Source organism: Leptopilina boulardi, unplaced genomic scaffold, assembly GCF_019393585.1.
Source record: "Leptopilina boulardi isolate dan_hultmark-lab unplaced genomic scaffold, ZJU_Lbou_2.1 LbouV2_103, whole genome shotgun sequence".
Taxonomy (NCBI): domain Eukaryota; kingdom Metazoa; phylum Arthropoda; class Insecta; order Hymenoptera; family Figitidae; genus Leptopilina; species Leptopilina boulardi.
Genome location: NW_026137645.1, coordinates 357,354 through 381,610, shown reverse-complemented (window position 1 = coordinate 381,610; position 24,257 = coordinate 357,354). Strand labels below are relative to the sequence as shown.

At 26.6% G+C, this 24,257-nt stretch overlaps 1 protein-coding gene across 4 annotated transcripts in view; it reads right to left on the bottom strand.

Moving 5' to 3' along the window:
• Positions 1 to 24,257, bottom strand: part of LOC127276638 (gamma-aminobutyric acid type B receptor subunit 2) — a 225,943-nt gene that overhangs the window by 38,015 nt on the left and 163,671 nt on the right. For all 4 annotated transcript variants that reach the window (XM_051297219.1, XM_051297227.1, XM_051297236.1 and 1 more), the window contains 4 exons: positions 7,772 to 7,895; positions 4,082 to 4,198; positions 2,792 to 2,930; positions 826 to 942 (listed from right to left, as the gene is read on the bottom strand). In XM_051297219.1, the coding sequence (XP_051153176.1) occupies positions 826 to 942; positions 2,792 to 2,930; positions 4,082 to 4,198; positions 7,772 to 7,895 (497 nt within the window). The remainder of the gene's footprint in view (positions 1 to 825; positions 943 to 2,791; positions 2,931 to 4,081; positions 4,199 to 7,771; positions 7,896 to 24,257) is intronic.

Sequence of the window (24,257 nt, the reverse complement as noted above, 5' to 3'; positions counted from 1 at the left end):
TAAATGATCTATATATTGTAAAATAATAGATTTTTAATTATTGAAAATGAAATATATATGCGTAATTATTATTAACTATGGATAATATTGATTTCAAGGTATTTCAAATTGGATATTTTACAAATCTGTTTGCCCAAAGGGGAAATATTTAATACTCCATTATTTGTCTATATAAACAACCAACTAGAGAATAATTTGTTAAATTTAATACAAATGTAACTATTATCATCATCATTTTCCAAATATAATGGTTTGATATCCTTTAAAAGTAACTTCGTTAACAAATATTCATTCATTACTTCAAGTCTGAATATAAAGAAATATCTTGTTGCGAATTCTAATTAAATTTTCTTATTTCTCGCAAAGCTTTCAGATTTCTAGTAGGTTCTTGTGTATAGTTTTACTTTATTATACTTCAAGGTGGTGCATTTGTTAGTAAAACATTCTATAGAACTTAATTGACATCGAATTAGATTTTAATTGAACTTTCTATTAGAATCTGCAAATTTGTTGTTTTTAATTAAAGTTTTTCTGTAATTAAAAATGTTTTTACTTTTTCTATTGCTTCTCAAATTAATTCTTTAAGGTTCTTTCTTTTTTTGTTTTTAATTTTTTATACCAATTTGTTTCTTGTATTAAATTTGTTTTTTTTTTACCTTATTTCTTTCTTTATATATTTCATTTTACACTTATTATCTTAGATATTAATTTAAAAGAAAAAAAAACAAATGAAAACATTTTTGTCGTGATTAAAATCAATATGCTTATGTATAAATAAATTTAATCTGATGGTTAAAAATATTTATGGTTAAAAAAATTAGGCACCTTTTTTTTCACGACTCCACTTCTACTTCTGGTGAATATTCGATGAACTCTGTAAGTTTTAGTGAACATGGAACCGAACGCTAGAGAAAATCCCGCAGAGAGAAGATAAACTCTCGCCTAAAAAGTAAATTTTAAAAATCTATTAAAATTATGTTCATGCAAAAAAAAAAAAAAATTATTAATAATAATAATTTTAGGGAAAATTGGATCGTTAGTCAAAACAAAAGTTAGTCAACTTTTTTTTGTATTTTCTTTTTAATTAAAAATTTTTAAATCCACACTAGACCTGTTGAAATTTTCGTGGTGTCGAATAAAAAATTATCGAATTATTTTTATTCAGCAGAATTTTGTAAAATAGATTTTATAATGAGCCGAATTTTCATAATGAAAAATTTCACTAAATTTTGTTTTAATAGAATTTCTATTTATAACTGAAATTTTGTATAGCAGATTTTCTAATACATGGAATTTTCAAATAATATAATTTCCATTAAACGGAATTTATGAATTTACATTTCTTTTTTGACGAATTTTTACTTAATAAATTTTTTGGTTATCGAATTTTTATTTGAAAGAAATTTAATTATTTAATTTTACCAATTTTTTCTGTACCAATATTTCATTTAAAAAATTCTAATTTAACCAAATATTCAGGCCTTGGATCGACCTTAAGGCACAAAAAAGTCGTTTTAGTCGATTTATATTCCAAAAATGTCCAAAAAAATCGATTTTTTTTATTTTCACAAAATTTAATTGGTTAAAAAATATTTTACTTTAAATAACTAACGTTATTAGATATTAAATTTATTTTATTAATTCTGTAATGAGAATATTTCTATAAAAATATTATCAAGAAAATTTATTTCAAATATTTCAGAATCGAACTAATTGTAAGACAAATTTTCAAAAATTTTATTTAAGTAGGACAAAATTTCTAAAAAAAAATTTTAAAGTTATTATTCGAATTTAAAATTTTATCATAGTTTTTAGTTTTGATGGTCAAACAAATTTCAGGTAATTCTTAAATAAGAATTTTTTTAAATAATAATTTTGGAAGAGTTAAAGTTGAAATTTTTAGAAATAATTGAATTTCAAAAGATTTTGTTAGTTTTCAGAAAATAATTAAATTTTACAGAACTAAAAATAATTTGTCAAATAATTTTAAATAACATTTTTTAAAAGTAATTAAATTTTCAAAGAATTACAAAATAGTTTAAGATAATTGAATTTGTGAAGAATTTTAGTTAAAAATTTGTTAATTAATTAAAATAAAGAAGTTCTGAAGAACATCTGAATTGTAAAATAAAAAAACGTTTCTTTTTTTAAATTTTTATTTTTAAAATGTAAAAAAAAGTCGAAAAAGTCATATAATCCGAGGCCTGAATATTAAATTAATTTATCAGAATTCTCATTTAATAGAACTTTTAGTAATTCGAATTTTTAAATGCCAGTTTCTAATTAACTGAATTTACATTTGTTCGAATTTTTATTTTTGAAATAAAAATTTGATAATTTTGAATTCGGTGATAACCTATTAAAAGTTTCATTTGGATGAAAATTAAAAATTTCTCACCTTAAGAAACAATTGGCAAATTTTAGGTTATGTTAAATTTGTTTACTTAAAGATTCAAAAATATGGAGTTGGACTAACTCTTTTGTTTCGATTGTTCGTTCAATTCTTTCTAAAGGCACTCTCACACCGTTTTGGCTGACTGCAGATTACCATGGCAACGCATGAGAGTGAGTGCGACAGAAAATTTAAAAATTTGAATATTCAATTTTTCTGTCTCACTCACACTCGTGCGTTGCCATGGTAACCTGCAGGCAGGCAGGCAGCCAAAAAGGTGTAAGAGTGCCTTAATTTGATAAAAATAAATAAAAAATATTATTAAATCTTTTAAAAATTATAGCATATATAAATATATTGATAAAATTGTTTTGGAGTAAATTTTTTTAAAATACTAACTGTACAGACTACGGGGAAATAATCATCACTGTCTGGTAAAGTTGCATGGTCCAGACCAAGTAAAACGACAGCCCCGTAAACTAAGCCACAACCAACTGCCGCCATATTGTTCAATCTTGGACTTGAAAGCTTTATACTCCTGTTGAGACAGAAGATAAGAAACTGTATATTGATTCTTTGTGAATTTAATGAAATTCTTTTATAAGAATTGACTTTAAACTTTCTTGGATAAGGGTTTATCTTTAACTAGATTTTTCCCTTTTCATCAATTCCATGCGAAACTTTCCAATATTGTATTTTATATTTAAATATTCAAATTTTTTTTTTCCTTTTTTCTTTCTCATCATCAGTATAATAAAAGAAAAAAATAATTTTTGTCATTTCTTCTATTGATCATTTTTTTTTTTTTTTTTTGAATACGTATTTTTAAATTTAAATTCAAAGAAATAATATATATATTTGTCTCAGAGATAAATTATAAATTTCTTTGTTTCAAATAAATTTTATCATTTTCAAATAAAATTATTTACTTTTATAGTGTAAATATATATTTTTTTAAATCAAATAATTTTTATATTTGATTTAAATAAAAAAAATTAATTTTAATGAACAAACTGTTATATAGGAAAATTATTTTCTTCTTTATTTTCTGGTGCATATAAATGTTTAACGAAAATTCCTGTAATTCCTCGTAAAAGTTGTTGCTTTATAAAAGTATACAAATTATGGGATAAATTTTTTTTTTCGCAAAAAACAACAGGGCAACTTTTAGCGCAACTTCTCTTCTTCCTCATGGAAAAAAAAGGTGAAAAACTTTTTTTTTTTCTACTTTCATAAAGCTCCAAAGTGCATTAGATATATTTTAGATCCTTTAAAGCACTTGATAATGATCAGATGAATTTCCTTTCGGGGACAATAATTTTGTCTACGAGAGCTTAATTTACATTTAGATAACCTTACGAATATACTTTGCTTTTTTTTTCTTCATCATCCTTTTTTAAATTTCAGTCCTAAATTAACTTTTATAAAATTAGAAAATTGAGGTAATAGGAAAACATTTTTTTTTACATCATTTTCAAAACTAATTTTTTTTTTAGTTGATTACAAAAAATAATGTAGCTATAAAATTTAATCAAGAAAAACTTGTCTTATAATTTTTAAATTTTCCAGAAAAGACTGAATTTTTTTATCTTCATTTTGTTGATGAATTTTTTTTCAAAATATTAAAAAAAATTGTTATTATACTTTTTTTTATGTGTACATTATATTTTATAAATTTATTTTACCTACTTGTGCTTACGAAAGTGAAGATTAAATGCCAAAAAAGCAAGAGCTAGGGTGACTCCCACGCTGGAGAGACACGTGACAACGAGAAAGGCCGCTGGTGCCACTGTTACAACTCTCAATCTAATGGAATTAACAAAAATTAATCGATTCGATATCGACAGCCCTATAATTAGTAATTAAAAGCAAATATGGAAAAGATGAGGAAAAAAGAATGACGGCACTTACTAATTACAAACAAACAAAAAAAAAGAAAAAAATCGATCAATTTTAGAAATAAATTAAAAAATATAATATTGTTTACATATTTGTAAAGTTTTCATGATAAAGTTATTTGTGCTCAAAGTTATCAAAATTTACATGAGAAAAATATACAAGAAAGTTTTACGCATATCACTTTTTATCTAATATCTTGCGGAAACTTTTTTTTTTAAATCACTTTGAAAACATCAGAAAGAAATTCAGCAAAACTTTCTTTGTATAGCCGGTTTATATGTAAATAAATAACGTTAGAATGAAAAAATAAGGAAAAAAACATGACTTTCTAAATTCCAATTTTCATCCTTTCAAAAAAAAAAAAAAAATCGAGAAAGTAATCAAATATTCATCAATTCAGAATATTGAAGGAAAAAATTTATTTTTCAAATATTTTCCTTTTAGAGGTATCTTATAAAATTCAAAAAAAATTTCTAATTTGAAAAAAACAGTATTACTCTTCAACTGATGTTATTTTCCTCTTATTTTAAAAAGGAAAAAAAATTGTAGGACAACTTTATTACTTTATGCTCATTTTTGGAATAATATATTCTTGATGAAAACATATTCCTCTATAATTTTGTAGGGACGCATGAATATGTTCTAAAAATCATTAGTTAGAATTTTCATTTTCTTTGAATTTCATTTGTCATAATTATATGTAAGACAAATTTTTATTTTGTTCGAATTAGTATTTTTCAGAATTTTCATCAAACCGATTTTTTATATTTTAGAAATTTTATATAACCGAAAATTCACTTCAAAGAATTTTTATTTGTTCTAATTTTTATTTGTCAGAATTTTTATTTGCTTAAATTTTCATTTAAAATAATAGGAATTTTAAAGAATTTTTATTGGGTAGAATTTCATTGTATACAATTTTCTTTCAGATGAATTTTCATTTGTTCGAATTATTATTTAATATAATTTCCATATAACCGATTTTTCATACAGAATTTTTACTTAACCGAAAAATCATTTAACAAAATTTTTCTAATTGATAGAATTTTCATTTGTCCGAAATTGCAAATGTCCGAACAAACAATCGGCAGAAAGATTTCAGCGCGATTTTTAAAATCAACCAATCAAAATTTTTATTGGTTGATTTTAAAAATCGCGCCAAAATCTTTCTGTCAATTGTTAAGGCGCTCTCACACCTTTTTGGCTGTCTGCAGGTTACCATGGCAACGCATGAGAGTGAGTGCGACAGAAAATTTAAAAATTTGAATATTCAAATTTTCTGTCTCACTCACACTCGTGCGTTGCCATGGTAACCTGCAGGCAGGTAGGCAGCCAAAAAAGGTGTGAGTGCGCCATTATAGTTTGGCTATTTGCAATTTCGGACATTTGAAAATTCTTTAAAATGCCTATTATGTTAAATGAAAATTCGATCAAATAAAAATTTTGTGAAGTGAATTTTTGGGTTATACAAAAATTCAGTAATATAGAAAATCGGTTTGATGAAAATTAAGTAAAATACTACTTCGAACAAATAAAAACTTGGCTCACAAATAATTATGACCAATGAAATTCCATAAAATGAAAATTTTATCTATAATTATTTTTATAACATATTCATGCATCCCATTTTTTAAGAAAATTTTTAGGAGGTTCAACCCATTAACATAACCTTAAACTAAAAAGTAGTTTTTAATAGAACTAAAAATATATTAAAAATTTATTACACCCAAATTCGACAGATCCATTTATACAATTTTGGAAAAAAATTATTTTTAGTTAAAATTTGTTGTTAAATAATAATTAATAAACATTTTTTGTTTTTGTTAAATAATGGTTTGTTTAAAAAATATAAAAAATAAAAATTTTATTTCTTTATTAACTTTTGAACAAAATATTTTTAATAAAATTCAACAAATAGAATTGTCGAAAAGATTTCAAAGAGCAAAATGAGCTATTGTTTGTAAGAATTGTATAAAAATTACAATTGTTCACTAACTTTTAAGAAAAAATACAAAATTTTTTATTAATTATTATTTAACAACAAATTTTAACTCAAAATAATTTTTTTTCCAAAATTTGTACAATTGAATCTGTCGAATTTGGTTGTAATAAATTTTAAATATTTTTTAGTTCTGTTAAAAACTACTTTTTAGTTTGAGGTTATGTTAATAGGCTGAACCTCCTTAATATAAATAATTGTATATATATATGTGCCATTCCAGGAGTTTTTTAGCACTTTTCGGAGTAACCTTTCCAAATTAAATGAAACATTTTTTTAATAATATTTATTAATATAAAGGTCCAAAAAAATCACTTTTTAAGTAACAACAATTGTTTATTTAAAAAATACAACAATAAATAATGCAAAAAATTCACTTTTTTCCTGCAACTCCAAATAAATTGGTTTAAAGATCAAAATTTTCCTTATTTTTCAAGCTTTAATACCGCACAAGAAACATAAAGTCCGAGAAAATATTCAACTCACAATTTTTTAAATAATGTTTGTTTACTTTTTTGTATTTTATTTACTGTCAAACGTCTGCTAAAGCTGCGCGCGACGTTTGGAAGTTGTCGCTTTCCTTATTGAGCAGAAGGTCATTACACTAGCGTAGTAAAAAACATGTTGTGTGAAAAGTGAGGTTTTTCATCTTTCAAAAATGTTTTTTATGATTTTTTACTGCAAAGTAGATAATTAAAAACCATTCAATGTGATAACCAGAAATTTTTACGTTTCGTTTAATGACAACATAACCTTACTTTTCACACAACATGCTTTCTACTACGCTAGTGTAATGAGCTTCTGCTCAATAAGGAAAGCGACAACTTCCAAACGTCGCGCGCAGCTTTAGCAGACGTTTCACAGTAAATAAAATACAAAAAAGTAAACAAACATTGTTTAAAAAATTGTGAGTTGAATATTTTCTCGGACTCTATGTTTCTTGTGCGGTATTAAAGCTTGAAAAATAAGGAAAATTTTGATCTTTAAACCAATTTATTTGGAGTTGCAGGAAAAAAGTGAATTTTTTGCATTATTTATTGTTGTATTTTTTAAATAAACAATTGTTTTTACTTAAAAAGTGATTTTTTTGGACCTTTATATTAATAAATATTATTAAAAAAATGTTTCATTTAATTTGGAAAGGTTACTCTGAAAAGTGCTAAAAAACTCCTGGAATGGCACACATATATATATATATATACAAAATAAATAAATAAATAAACATTGTATACTTTAAGACATCAGTCGTCTTAAATCAAGAGGACAATTTTTTTGTATTATAAGGGAGAAAAATTTGTATAGAAGAAAATTCCCTCAAATAAAGAATATTTTTTTCATGAACCAATTTTTGTTTTTTTTTTTTTTTTAATTAAGTTTTTCCAAAAAAAATCATGTTTTTTTCAAAGTGCGATAAATAAATTGATATTCTTGAAAGGTTGATTGTGTAATTTAATAGATCGATAAATGAAATAACAACCTACCGAAAAACTCTTCTCGCAGCTGGAGGATGTCCGCCTGGCCATCGTGTGATTGCACACCCCGGGCAGTTCATTATCAGTTGACCGTCATCAGGTGTAAATATGGCTATTCTTCGTTGATCGTGACCTGAAAAATAAGTTTTATTTTTTCATTTAAATATAATACGCAACGTTGAAGTATGTAAAAAGATTTTTGGAAAATGTAATAAATAAAATAATTTTTTATAGATTAAGATGTCAAAATCTTATTGACAATAAATAAAGTCATCAAGGGAATATAACTGAATTGTGACACTTTGCAGGGAATGGTAGGTTTTTTTTATTCATGGCGCGGAACTAGAACAGAAAAAAGCAAGGTGAGGCAGGTGACAAAATTATAAAGATATGACATATTTCGGACGTTCTACTGGAATTCCAGTGGAAAATTACGGTTCTCAAGTTTTTACCAATCTAATTACACTTACGCCAACCGCGGAAAATTGTGGTATTAAACACTGTATTCTGTAAACACGTGATTTTAATACCGAGGTCTCCCTCTAGAGGCGCAAGTGTAATTAGATTGGCCGAAAATGGGGCTACATTCCGTTATAGCCGGCCATAGGTGATAATCAGGGATGGGTAAATGTCGCAAACTCAAGGTTTGCTACGTATGATACCTAAAATGTGTAGTATACGTAACAAATTGTCGCAAACCATATTATAAATATAACCTCACTTTTCGGATGTCAACTCGGACTCGCCTCATCATCATAACAGATAAATTATAATAATGTCTCAGGCAACTCAGGTAAATAGATCTACTGGTAAATATAAAGAGATGAAATATTCTTTAAATAATAATTTATTGCACTTCAGTTTAATAATTTTTATTAAGTTAATAAGTGTTTTTATATGTCTTTACTCTTTACTTTGAATTTCTATAATCCTACAAAAAAATCTCGTCAATGCTTCTGAAAAATTAAATATAGATCTTTTTAATTTTTAGAAACAGCAGGAAGAAGCGGATGAAATTTCGAAGATATTGAATTTATCAAAAGGAGATCTTCAACTAGGGATGTTCTTTTTTGGATGTAATATTCCATTCGCGGTAGTTGAATCCGATTTTTTTAAAAAGTTTGTCAAAACTTTAAATCCGAATTACTCGCCGCCTACCAGAAAAACTCTTAGTAATTCTATTTTAAAAAAATTTATAATAAAATGTTAACTGATCATTCATCAATACAGACATTAATGTTGAGAGGCCTTCCACCTAGATTCATTTTTAAAAAAAATGTCCACAAAGCAATAATCAAACGAATCAAACAAAAATTCAAAGACTAAACACATAGCGGGAACCAACTAGATTGAGGTTATATTTGCTTCTGACCATTACGAGTGCCTACGTCATGAAATGTAACAAACGTTGTGTAGCAAACTGGACAAGTTGTATACACATGTAACATACGTAGCAAACTTAGGTAACATACATGAAGTATGTTACTTACCCATCTCTGGGTGATATGTCTCCTTAGTGTTCTAAAGACAGTAAATTACGTCAAGAAGAGAAAGAAGATTACGGTAATTTACCGGTAAATTACCGGATCGTTTTTTCTCTGAGAATTTATGAGAATTTTTACTTGTACTTTTATCCTTGTCTGACACGTGCGTTGTCATGACAACGTGTATGACGAGGATAAAAGTACAGACATATGTTCCTGACTGTATAATTATTATTATAATGAAAAATATCTTTGTTACAATATATAATATATATATTAATATATTAATATTGATATAATATTACATTATTATATTGAATCAGGTACATTTATATGCCTGCACTTTTATCCTTGTCTAACACACATGTTGCCATGACGACGCACGTGTTAGACAATGATAAAAGTGCAGGCATATATACCCGACTGTCATCTTGTCAGTAAGAACACAGAGAAAATTAGGGTGCAGTCCCATGGAGCAGATTAGCAGATTAGACGTTGACCAATAAAAAAACAGTCTCTAACGGAAATGCAAAATTTGCCGCGAGAGACTAACTTTTGATTGGCTGAAATCTATTCTGCTAATCTGCTCCATGGGACTGCACCCTTACAGTCTATTATATTCATTGTTCAAATTATTCATTTAATAACATGTCGGTCGTTTATTTATAACTTACATACTATAAAAATACATATTTAAATTTAAAAAAGGCAATTATCAATCACTTAAATGAATATTCTCATAAATTCTCTTTTTTTCGGTAATTTACCGCAATTTTCTTTCTTACATTCTCAGGTTTCAATTTTACCGAGAATTTTAAAACACTATGTCTCCTAATACTACTTCGTGGAAAATTACATGCTCTCTTTTGTAAATTAGCCACTAAAGGTGCTTTTATACCTCTTAATTTTGATCAGATGAACATTTTTTCTGGACCGTGAAAATGCATGTCACTGAATGTGATTGGCTATACAAAAATTCCATTTTCACGTATTTTTTGTAGATCCAATCACATTCATTGACTTGCATTTTCACGGTCCAGAAAAAATGTTCATCTGATCGAAATTAGAGGTATGAAAGCACCTTAAGTTTAAGTCAAACATATAATTTTCATTCAAACAAATAATATTTTTAAATGAAAGTGATAAATACTTTCCATATATTAAAATAAAACTTACAATCTGTGTTAAATTAAACAAAATCGTTCAAAAACAGATTTCTATTATGACACTGGAACGCCGGTTATTAGGACAACTCGGGTGTGTGTCCGAATAATCTGGAAAGGTCACCTTGACGAAAAAGCATAAACTTACAGGGCCGTGAGAAGTTTTTTTTTTGCCTTCGATTGAAATACATAACCAAAGTTTGATAGTTGAACAACAATTTTGAGGTTAGGCGCATGAGATGTGAGAAAAGAAAATATTAATTAAGTGAGAAATATTAATTGTTTTTTAGAAATAAAACAAATTTTACTTAGCAAAATTGTCACGCAGCTTATTAATTTTTATCATATTCATATAACACCAATAAATAATTGCAAAATAATACATTAAATCAAGGCGGGGAACGGATTCTTTAATAGATGCGCTACTGCGTACAGAAATACTTCCCTTTTCTCCTCACCCCGTTTTAGCGCCTAAGCTTTCCAAATAATCCAGTGTCCTAATAACCGGCGTTCCAGTGTATTTAAATTAGGAATGTTTTTTTTTCTAAGTATAAAAAAAATATATAGAATGTCAAATAGACGTCTCTAATAGACTTTTCAAGGAGGTTCAATCCCTTGACATAACCTCAAACTAAAAATTGGTTTTATGGTTGCCATTTGTCATAACTCTCGTCAACTACCGCACCCTGCTCTAGTAAAAATTTAGTAACTTTATAGTAACTTTTAATTTTAACAATAAAGTCACTAAATTTTTACTAGAGCAGGATGCAGTAGTTGACGAGAATTATGACAAATATGGCGAGTGGGGACAATAGAAACCACCTTATTACTTGATAAAACTAAAATTAATTTTACTAAATTTTGAAAGATCCAGTATTCAAAAAACTTATTTTGAGCCAAAATTTGTTGTTAAATAATAATTCCCAAGTTGCACGTAATATTACAGTAATATTACGTGCCACTTGGATTATTATTTAACTTTTTGTGATTTTAATTAATGTTAGTAAACAATTGCAATTTTTACAAACAATATATTTCGTTCTTTAATTTTTTTTTAATTTCGTTTTTCTATTTGTTTGTTTTTTTTTGTTGAAAATAATATTTGGTTGAAAAAATATAAAAAACAAAAATTTTATTTGTTCACTAACTTTTAAACAAATAATGTTAATATCTTAATATTAATAAAATTCAACAAACTGAATAATTGTAGAAAAGGTTTAAAGGTGAAAATAAACAAATGTTTGTAAAAATTGGATAAAAATATTTATAATATTTTATATAAACCAGTAATAAATTCAGTAAATAATAGATAATAATAATTAGTGTAAATAATTATAAATTAATGCATATTAAAAATTAAAGAAGATTAATAATTTTAAATTACATATGGAGTCAAATGAGACTCGTGTTTGTTTTTTTTTTTTTTAATTAAAAGGGGTAAAGGGAAACAAATTTTTTTCATTTGTATCGAGAGTTTTAGTGTTCTTAATAACGGAGCGATATATCGAGATTCGTTATAACAAGATTCGAGTGTAATATAAAAAAATTAATATTTGTTTTGTTTAAATTTGTAAAAAATGTTCTTTAGAAGAGAATTTTGAGATTATAAAAACTATAAAGAAAATATTCATCCAAGATGACTGGAAGCGCCTCTATAAGCTCTAATTTCGTTTTTACAAAAACGTTTTCTGACTCTTTAAGACAACAAACGACATACGTGTCTGGATTGTTAATAAGTATTTTTCTAAGATTTTTCTAACACTAGAATCTCATCTGGGAGATAAGTTCTATAAATATGTGTGTATGTGTGTGTATATCAGAGAATAGAATAGAAACCTAGACAAGATAAAGCAAGAGACGAAGGGGGTAAAAACGGATGTAATACTTCTTAGAGATTCATGAGCAGGTGTATTGGAACCTCTCACGTACAGAGAAAAATCGAACGACCTAGTTCTATGTTTGAACCTATAAGACTATTTTCGCCTGAGTAGTTTTCATTGTGGCCAAAAAAAAATGTTCATCTCACACCATCTTATAGTTTCTTGTGTTCATTAACTATATACATATACATAATTAATGAAAGGTGATAATTAATAATAATATATGGCCCTTTATTTTCATTGAAATTAATCATGTGCTCTGCACTATATACCTATTGTTTTCTCATTATACCACGTCATGAACATGTGGGGCGTGCATCATTTCCTAATTTCAATCCATTTTCAACTATAGTATTCTTTAATTTTATATTTTTTAATTAAATTCTGGGGATTTCTTTACTAGAAAAAAAACTCAACACAGAAAAAAACTGAACTCAGAATGAGCCGTGTAGGCGGCTTATTTTGATGTGCAATAAAAATGAACCAGGTTGGTGGCGCCACCGTCTATGTCGTTTAGCATTGGCTCATTTTGATTTGCATCAAAAATGAGACAAGGTTTTTTCTGTGAATAAATGAATTTAACAACTATAAAGCAGAAAGCAATAATTTTGTTAATAATGTCAAACGTGGTCAAGATTATAAAAAAAAAAATAATAATGAAAATACTGTAAAATAATGGCAGTATATAATAACAAAAGAATAAAGTTGAAGAAGGTAAATGAAGGAAGAAGTTGTGGAGTGGAGATCAATTTCGGTTGGAACTAGAAAGTTACTAAACATTTTATAGATTTCATTGAAGTTTGAACAGACAAATGTTTCTGCATGCATGAGAGAGTGTGATCGTACTCTTACATTTCGGATGTTCTGCTGATCGAGTGTCACAATTTGGATGTTACACTGAAAAATGTACGACAGTTGTACAGTGGAGGATCCAAAAGTAGAAACTGTCACATTTCGGATGTTACATTGAACCATGGAAGAAAGTTGTAAAGTAGAGGATCTAAAATGTGACAGACGTACGTTTTACTTAAGTCGTTTGTCAGTCTTAAATCTTATGCGCCTAAGTCTTTAGTTTTAATTCTTAAGGTCATGTGAAAACCTACTGAGAAAATTTACATTTAAAGAATCACAACAAACACATGACCTTAACGGTCTTAAGTCTTAATAGTCTCAACGATGTCAAATCTCAATGGTCTCAAGCCGCAATAGTTTCAACTCTAAATGGTATCAATTTTCATCTATAGTGTACGATGGACGGACACACAAACATTATATCACAAATAAATGGTTATCCACGTGATATTATATGACATCTCTTGAAATATTATATACTACTTTTGAATATTTCTAAGTATATATATATATATATATATATATATATGTATATTAACAGAATTATATAAAGTTAACAGATTTCTATAGAATAAAAGAAATGCGCTTCTTTTAGAATATAAGTGCATATAGGAATGTTGCGTATATATGTATATATATATTTCTGTTTCACTTTAAACCTTTTGAATAGAGAATAGAAAAGGTATAAAATCTTATCAAATATCAAAGAAACCATATTTATTCGAATCATGAAATACAACCTCGAATCCTATAAAAGTCCTCTGAATGCACTCTGACTGGAGTTTTAAAGTTTTTATTTCGACTCGACTAGATACACTATAATCTTCAGACCTAGATTCTACAGATGTCATATCATAAATATAGATTTATGCATGTATATTCCAATCTAAATATTGATATCGAGATGAATAAAATTGTTCGCCAAAAGAAATACATCTATTTCGCGCAAATATCGTCGCATGTCCCCATGGGACCTTTAAAGATTTTGCCTCGCAGGCGTATATGGCGTTAGGTACTATATGACAAGTTAGACGTGAAACATCCATTAGTTCTCATATACATATATCGGGGGATTTAAATTTAAAAATAAAATATTTAAATATTAAATTGGTTCCTGAGATTCGCATATACATCGTTTTCAAGAAATTAATAAGGTCAAAGATATATAGACATATAAATATATTTATGAAATCATTTTTTTTACATTAATTTTCATTTTTAAATATTCTTATTTCTTTCAAATTTTACATTAATTTTTACATTGTAAAATTAATTTGTTACCCCGGTAGTGACTGTACAGGTAGCGCCGTAGCGGAACCGGTAGTCACTACCGGGAACTTTTCCACCTGGGTACTTCCACTTCGACTTTAACTTTCATTTTTATTGTCATTTTGAATTATTCCTGCTTACGATTTATTAACAATAAGTTTAGTTAGTTAATTTTTTAAAATTCAAAATGGCGGATACAATATGGCGGTTAAATCACAGTTTTTGTGATAATTTCGTCTAAATAAAAAATCTGCAACATTGATATTATAATCAGTTAATTGGAAATTTTGTAAAATGAAAATTCGAACAAATTAATATTCTGTAAAATTAAAAATTTTGTACAATTTTTTATTTCTGCAAAATTAAATTTCTTTTAAATAAGAAATTTTAGAAATTTTGCAAAAACAATATTCTGCAGAATAAAATTCTATTAAAACATAATTCTAAAAAATTAGTTTTAGCGTTTTATGCATGTATCTCAAAAATTTTTTTAAATTGATCCGATTCGCTTGAAACTCGTTACTCGAGGGGATTTCGAGATCACTAATTACAAATTTAATATCAGATTTGTAATCAGCGACACTGAAAACCCTCGAGTAATGAATTTCAAGCGAATCTGATGAACTTAAAAAATGTCCGCCATATTGGATACTCCATTTTGAATTTTGACAATTTGATATCAGATTCATAGTCGCAGTGACCTTGAAAATTCCAGAATTACACGTTTCAGGTAAATACAAACGGTTTTAAAATTTCTACGACCTCTAAATTGTATCCACTATTTTGAATTTTGACAAATTGACATTGTATTCTTAATAAGCGACCCGAGAAACAAATTTCAAGCAAATTTAAACGATTTTAAACATTTTTGACCGCCATATTAGATCTGCTATTTTGAATTTTGAAAAACTGGCCTTAAATTCGTTATCAACGTTTCTAAAAACTATGAGAACAACTGCGCACTTTTCTTTTCTTAAATGTCTAGTTTTTCCTGTACAGTTTTCTTGTGTGTATCAAATTGATACAAGAATTAAGATCAACTCATGCAACGTTTTGAATCAATATAAGGTATCAAATTGATCCAAATATTTGGATCATTTTCAAGAAATGATCCAGAATATGGGATCATTTTTTAATACCAGAATTGGTATCAAAGTATAACTGTCATGGCTGGCATGCTCTTATTGACAAGTTTATTAATTAATTTATTCACTGCACTGAATATTCAGATATTAAAAATACTTTTATTATGAATTTTAAGAAAGAGAGAAGCGAAAACTTATAAATTGCGAGCAATTAAATAAGAAAAAATTTATTTCGAAATAAAATTGAAATACACTAACCTTTATTTATGTTTATCACATAAGATTTAAGTTAAGTTCACAATCACAACACTTGAAAATTTTTAATTATTTTTATGGTTCAAATAATTATCAATAATTTATTTATTATAAATGAACAAAATTTAAGCAGAGCACGCGGGATAAATATTTCTAATGCGTTGTCAATTATTAATGCAATTAATAATTTCCTATTACACAATATCATAATCGACATATATGACATTTGTAAACAAACAGGGTTGGGAAACAAGAGCCAAAAATATGTTCGTCCAAAGCAGAGTTGGGTAGGATTCTGTTTCACGTTTAAGGTTAACGCACATGTAATTTTGAAATAGGGAAAAACTGAATAATTATTTTTTAATAGTTTTGTTAAAAATAATTTGAACTGTAAAAATAATGAAAAAAATTCAAATGTTGCGATCTTTGTTCAGACAAATGAAAATTCTATTAATTAGAAATTCTGATAAGAGTGTCGAACGTTGTCTTGATCAAAAACATGAAAAACTATAGTCTGTTTCACGGTCACCTCTTAATTGCAATGTTTTAATAAAATTAAATGTTTAATGTTAAAATGTTAAAATTAAATGTTTAATGTTAATTTAAATTTAATGTTTCAATCAATGAAACTAAACTATACTTTTATAAACAGGTTGAGAACCTTTTCGTGATAACTGAGCGCTCATAGCGAGAAATTGGAAAATGCATACACTTTCTGAAAATTATTGTTGGACATAATTTCAATCCTACCCAACTCTGCTTTGGACGAACATATTTTGGGCTCTTGTTTCCCAACCCTGTTTGTTTACAAATGTCATATATGTCGATTATGATATTGTGTAATAGGAAATTATTAATTGCATTAATTGACAACGCATTAGAAATATTTATCAAGCGTGCATTGCTTAAATTTTGTTCATTTATAATAAATAGATTATTGATAATTATTTGAACCATAAAAATAATTAAAAATTTTCAAGTGTTGTGATTGTGAACTTAACTTAAATCTTATGTGATAAACATAAATAAAGGTTAGTGTATTTCAATTTTATTTCGAAATAAATTTTTTCTTATTTAATTGCTCGAAATTTATAAGTTTTCGCTTCTCTCTTTCTTAAAATTCATAATAAAAGTATTTTTAATATCTGAATATTCAGTGCAGTGAATAAATTAATTAATAAACTTGTCAATAAGAGCATGCCAGCCATGAGAGTTAGGGCGCACTCACACCTCTGGCTGCCTGCACAGGCAGCCTCCCACCACGCAGAAAACGTACAAGAGTAAGAGAGACAGAAAATTCAAATTTAAATCTACTGACTCGTTGATTGGCTCTCACTGGCTGCCTGTGCAGGCAGCCAGAGGTGTGAGTGCGCCCTTATACTTTGATACCAATTCAGGTATCAAAAAATGATCCCATATTCTGTATCATTCCTAAGAAGCACGTAATATAACCTCAATATCAAGGTAATATTCCATGTAAGATTCGTAATATAACGTTGTAATATTACAGTAATCTTACAGTGATCTTAAAATGTCCGCCTCAAGGTAATATTACCGGTAATGTTACTGTAATATTACAGTAATATTGCAGTAATATTATACCGTAATATTAAGGTAATATTAAGGTAATATTACAAGAGAATATTACAGTAATATTATGGGAACATTTCTTTACGAAAAAAATCTACCCATCCAGGGAATCGAACCCCGAACTCAAAGCACACGAGTCCAGAGTTTTACCAACAAGCCAAATTGACTTATAATATATTTACGTTTTTTATGCTTTATGAATAACTCAAATCAGTCTGTAATATTACTGTAATATTACTGTAATATTACTGTAATATTACCGTTAATATTACAGTAATATTCCCGGTAATATTACCTTGAGGCGGACATTTTAATATCACTGTAAGATTACTGTAATATTACAGCGTTATATTACGAATCTTACGTGTAGTATTACCTTGATATTGAGGATATATTACGTGCTTCTTGGGTTTCTTGAAAATGATCCAAATATTTGGATCAATTTGTTACCTTATATTGATTCAAAACGTTGCATTCCAAAATGATATCATCAAGTTTACAGTGTGTTTTACTATGAAAAAATTAAGTTAGTTGAAAATTATATTTAAAAGAAATTTAAATTTTTTAAGATTTGAAGAGGAAAAAAAGAAGAGAGCAATCCCTGTTTAATAATAAAAGATTTTAAATTAATAGATATAAAATTTATCGTATACATTAAAAAAAAAAAGAAAAAGAAAAAAAAACTATTTCCTCTTCTTTGAATTTGAAATCTTTCTACAGAAGTGATGAAATTGATGAATAAAATCAGTTGAAAAAGGATTTGCAATTGATCGATAGCTCTTCGCGGGAATAGGAATTACAATTTCGACTTGATGACAGCTAGTCCTTTAATAGTCTCATATATGCGGGGAATTACTGCATATATATATATAGAGAGAGAGAGATGAGCCATTTCAAGTAAAATCAATTATCCTTCGCATCTCAAAGTCTCGAAAAGTATACCAGGATAGTATATAGTTTTAAAATGTGAAGCGCGCGCGGCTATTGCTTTTAAAATCGTCGAGAGAAGCAGAAAAAGGACTAATGGACGGTTGTACCCCTTCTGGTAAAGGATATCGCAAATCCACTCGATTTATCGAGTGCTTTTCAAGCAAAATTTTTCATTTCACTGATCGAAATTGCACAAGAAATTTACATAGTTGGTGGATTTAAAAAAAAAAAAAAAAAAAATTCTACAAAAAGTAGAAAATAATATATTTGAGAGTGTACTTTTTTACATTTGTACAATATTTTAAAATGTATTTCAATTTTTTATTTGCAATGCGTTTAAAACGCAATTTTTTTTTTTTTTTTATTCAACTTTTAGTGATTTTTATAACGTTATTATTATTTCATGTATGAATATTAATATTTATTTTTATTACGTTTAAAGAATTTTGAAATATAAATTTTATAGCGAAAAAAATCATAAAAAAAAATTTAATTTTTTGGTGACTCTGTTTGATATTTTTTAGTTTTGTGAAAAAGGTGTATATTTTATAAATAAAAGTCACTATATAGAGAAATTATTTTAAGCGATTGACTAGTTATTTCTCTTGGTTCTATATTGGATTTACATCTAAAATTCTCTACTACTGACATCTTCTGATGTTTACTGTATATCATTATCCTTTGAACATAGAAAATTCGTTAAGGATGAAAATGTATTCTATGAGCTAAAGTTGCACAGTGAGAAATTACATTTTCTTTGTTTTGCAAAAAAAACGAATTCAAATTCAATTGAATTTCTCTTTATCAGAGATCAAGATAAAAAATAATTTTTTTTCCAAATGTGCTCAAATTTGGGTAATTTGTAGTACTCATCCATATTAAATTTTGGTAAAAATATTTTTTCATTTAGTCCAATATTTACCAAGGGGGAGGGGGTGAAATTTTGAGTTTTACGGTACACCGAATAGTTTAATTTTTTTTTTTTAATATTAAAATAATTTTTTTTTTACTAATATCAGTTTGGAAAGCTTTTTTCATGCTCTTTCGATTCGTGATATGTACACAGAAAATTAAAAGGCATTAAAATAAGCTGCAACGCTTATTATTTTAATCCAATTTTGCTTATTTTAATACCAAAATAGATTAAAATAAACAAAATTGGATTAAAATAATAAGTGTTGCAGCTTATTTTAATACCTTTTAATTTTCTGTGTATTTTTAAAAAAAAATTTTTTTGCCCAAAAAAAATAAAAGCCAAAAATAAATTTGACTTTTCGGGGTGAAAGATACGATTTTTTTTAAATCGAAAGCTGAGGTTTTTTCCTATAAAAATATATAGTTGAAAAAGTGAGATAAGAATGTTTAAATGTTGATAATTAACATTTTTTGCTTATTATTACCATTTTTGGTTATTTTTTATCATTTTTTTAAAACATTTTTGATCATTTTTTTACTATTTTTCAATATTTAAACATTCTTGTCCCACTTGATCAACTATAAAAACCTCAGCATTGGATTAAAAAAAAAACAGAATTGCTATGATCAGGGAAAACCTGGAATAGTCAGGGAATTTTATAAAATATCTTTTCAAAAATTAATTTGCCGTACATATTTGAATCGTTAAAACTACTGCCTTTTTTTTCTTCTTTTCTTCTTCATATTTTTGGTAAAAAATTTTTTTTTCAAAAATGCTCATTACTAATTGAAAGAGCACTAAAAAAAACTTTCAAAACTGATTTTAATAAAAAAACTTTATTTTAATATTTAACCGAGAAAAAAAAATAATTACAAGAAATATTTTTTTTCCCCTTTGACCACTTCACTTGGATATCCCCTATATACCTATTTGAAAAGTTAAATCATGTGCATTAAAAAGAATTACATTATATTTTCATATACACACCCTAAAAAAAGTAATCTTGATTCTAGCGAATTCCTCTTAATTTGATGCATATTTTCCTCTTAAATATTGTATCAAAAGTAATAGTCTTCACTTGAGAGGATTTTCCTCTCGTATTTAATTTGACAATTATGGTTATAAACTGATAAAGAAAAGCTATTTTCATGCACTAAATTAAATATCTTTAATTAAATATTCAATATAATTAATGATTTATAGTTAATTACTTACATTAATTAATAGATTTGTTTATTTATTTAACTTTAATTCAATGTTTTTGATATCAGAACCTCAAAAAAATTGTTTTGTTTTATTATTAGTCACCAAAGTATAAAAATATTCTACATTCAAATGGAATACTTTTGTTTTAAGAGGAAAAATTGAGAGGATATTAGAAGACGATTTTTCCTCTAAATATGAGATTACTTTTTTCAGGGTGCATATATATCGCTCTAAAAAGAAGTAAAATATCTCGCATGAAATTGAAGGAAATCCTTTAAAATTAGAAATAATATTTTATATTTTGAGCGTAACAAAAAGAATTTCATTAGGGTCGTAAATTCGATTTATGTCAGGAAGTGGAGTTTTTATTTTTTTAGATTGACCACAAGGATCAATACGGGAAATGGATGCACGAATCAACTCGAAAACAGATTTGTAAATTGCTTTAAACAATAGCTCAAAATAATACTGAACAGAAACAGATTGGATTTTAATTCCAAAACACTTTCCCCTGGGGAAATTGATTTGTGCGAGTATAGATTCGAAATGTATTTCCGCTTTATATATATATATATGAGAAAAGTCGGCTAATTAGAGTACCTATCACAAAAAAATTATTAAACAAAATATAATTAAATTTGTTCTCACACTTTTTTCACACTATTTCTTCAGAAGCATAAATTAATAATATTAATTTGTAGTATAGAAACGATAAAAGCGACTATTACTTTCCTCTTACATTAAGAATAATTTCTTTACATTTTAAAAGGATTATTAACTTATAGATAATCTTATTTTGTAAATTATTTACATTTTACGAAGACAGTCCTCTTAAATGGAGAGGACAGTCCTTTTATTACCATGTCGTAGAGAAATAAAAGTTAGATCCTCTCAAACGAAGAATATTTTTTTCAATGAAGAATTTATATTATTAAATTATTCATATATATTGTATGAATATTTTAACAATATGAATTCTTCATTGAACAAAATATTCTTCGTTTGAGAGGATTCAATTTTCATTCTTCTAAGATAAGGTAACAAAAGGGACGTCCTCTCAATTCAAGGGGATTTTTTTCTTAAAGCTTAATTTGCAAAATCAGATTATCTATAAGTTAATCATGTTTAAAAATAAAAGAATTATTCCTAATGTGAGAGGATAGTGATAGAGTCATTTTTATTATTTCTATTTTCTTAAAATAAGAGGAAAATAGTTATTAGTAATACTTTTTGTTTCAAGTATAAAATTGCTGGGAATTTTAGAAGTGAAAATCTCTTAATTGAAGAATATTTTTCTATGCATAAATTAATATGTATTTATAATTTTAAAACATGATATAAATTTTTTTAATTTTATAATATTCTTGTATTAAATTAAACTTTTTCTACTCTCATATTCAGAAATTATTGTTGGTACCTATTTGGTACCAACTAATTCTTAAAATGGCGAATTTTCATTTGTCCGAAATTGCAAATGACCGAACAAGCAAACGACAGAAAGATTTCGGCGCGAATTTTAAAATTCACCAATGACAATTTTCTTGATAATTTATGATTGTTTAATTTTAAAATTCCCGCTGTAATCATTCTATCAATTCTTTGTCGGACATTTGTAATTTCGATTAAATGGAAATTTAGCGTTTTAAGAATGCTATTGAAATAACAATTCGTGCAAATAAAAATTCAGACAAATAAAGAAATTGGAAATTCTAATATTTCAAAATTCGAATCACTTAAAATTCTGTTGAATAAGAAATCTGCTACTTCAATATTTGGTTAAATTGGAATTTTTTTTTAAATCAAAAGTTGGTAAAGAAAAATTCTGTAAAATAAAAATTTAGCCAAATAAAAATAATTCGGAATCTATAAATTTTCTTAAGAAAAAATTCATTCAAAATTAAATATTCTGTAAAATGTTAATTCGAAAAATAAAAATCCGTCTAAAAATAATTGTATCTAATAGAATTCATTGAAATGAACATCTTTAATTAATGATTTTTGGGACCGGACGCATGATTATGTTCTAAAAATCATAAATTAGAATTTTCATTTGTCAGAATTTTTATTTACTCGATTTTTCATTTAACATAAAAGGCATTTTAAATAATTTTTATTGGGTAGAATTTCATTGCATAGAATTTTCTTTCAGATGAATTTTTATTTGTTCGAATTATTATTTGATATAATTTCCATAAAACCGATTTTACATACTACAGAATTTTTACTTAACGAAAAAATCATTTAACAGAATTTCTAATTGATAGAATTTTCATTTGTCCGAAATTGCAAATGACCGAATGAACAATCGAACAGAAAGATTTCGGCGCGATTTTTAAAATCAACCAATCAAAAATTATCCATAAAATTGTGATTGGTTGATTTTTAAAATCGCGCCAAAATCGATTGTTTGTTCGGTCATTTGTAATTTCGGACAAATGAAAATTCTGTTAAATGTTTTTTCGGCTAAGTAAAAATTCTATATTGTGAAAAATCGGTTATATGGAAATTATATCAAATAATAATTCGAACAAAAATGAAAATTCGGCTCAAAAATAATTATGACAAATAAAATTTCATAAAATGAAAATTCTAACTAATTATTTTTAGAACATAATCATGCGTCCCTGCACTGAGAAAACTGGAGTGTTAAATTCAGAGGTTCAAAAAATGTATGTTCAACTGTCTTATCAAGAGAGTTTAATAGTCCTTCGAAATGTATTTTTGAATTAATAAAAGAAATCTGCTTTCATATTCTGTCCGTTCACGCACGGAGGGATAAAAGCTGCGCAGAAAATTTGAATTAGCTTCTGCGCACAAAGATCGCGCTAAGATATATGGTGACATTTAATTTAATGTATTAAATTTTGAGGTTAGGTTGCCATATTTATTTATTCCGCGCAAGATAAGGAAGGGATTCCTTAAGATTTATCATTTGTTCCTCAACCATAAACTTATTATCCCTCCAGGAGGGATAACACGACTTTCCCTGAATGGTGTATTCGATTACTTAGAGTGTTGTTCCATAGCCAACTCTCAAATATGAATTCTTAATCCCTCCAGAGGTTTAATCTGAACCTCCAGTTTTCTCAGTGTGATTTTTATGGTAAATTCATGAGCCCTGGAAAATATCTTGTTAATTTTTAACTTTTCACTACTTCGCAATTTTTTTTTCCAATTATCGGTCATTAAAATTTTCCACTTATGAACTACAAAAATCTTAATGAAAAATCAAGAGAAAACTAAATGTAATAGAATCGCTTAAAATTGAAAGTATTTTAACTTTTGAATTTGATTATTATTTTTTGAAGTAAATGAGATATTGAATAAGCGTATATATATATATATATATATATATATATATAGAAAGCTTAATAGTTATTGCAATGCAGAAGTCTAAGTTAGCAATGAATTTTAGCTACCTATCCTATAACTTGTGAGAAAGTGTATAAACCGGAAACGCGTATCCGCTCAACAAGGTAAGTTAGCCAGTGTGAAATCTAGGTCAATTAAAGAGTACTGCGAATATTCGTACTAAAATTTAGCGAGCTTTTAAGGGAATATGCGGGCTCAATGAAAATCAAAAGGGTGCACCGGACCGATAAAGAGTTGCGCGATAGTTATATATGTATATATAGTTTTCAAGCTTAATTTAAAGTACAATGATAAAAAAAAATATATAAAATAAAATATACCAATAATATTTTTAACTAACAAAATTTTTAAAAACATATCTTTAATTTAACTATTTATTTTGTATGTATATATCACAAAGAAAGCTTCTTCTGAAGAAGAAAGAATAAAAAAATCTTCTCATTAAATCATAAACAGGAGCAAAATGATAAAAAAACAAAATAGCAAGAACAGT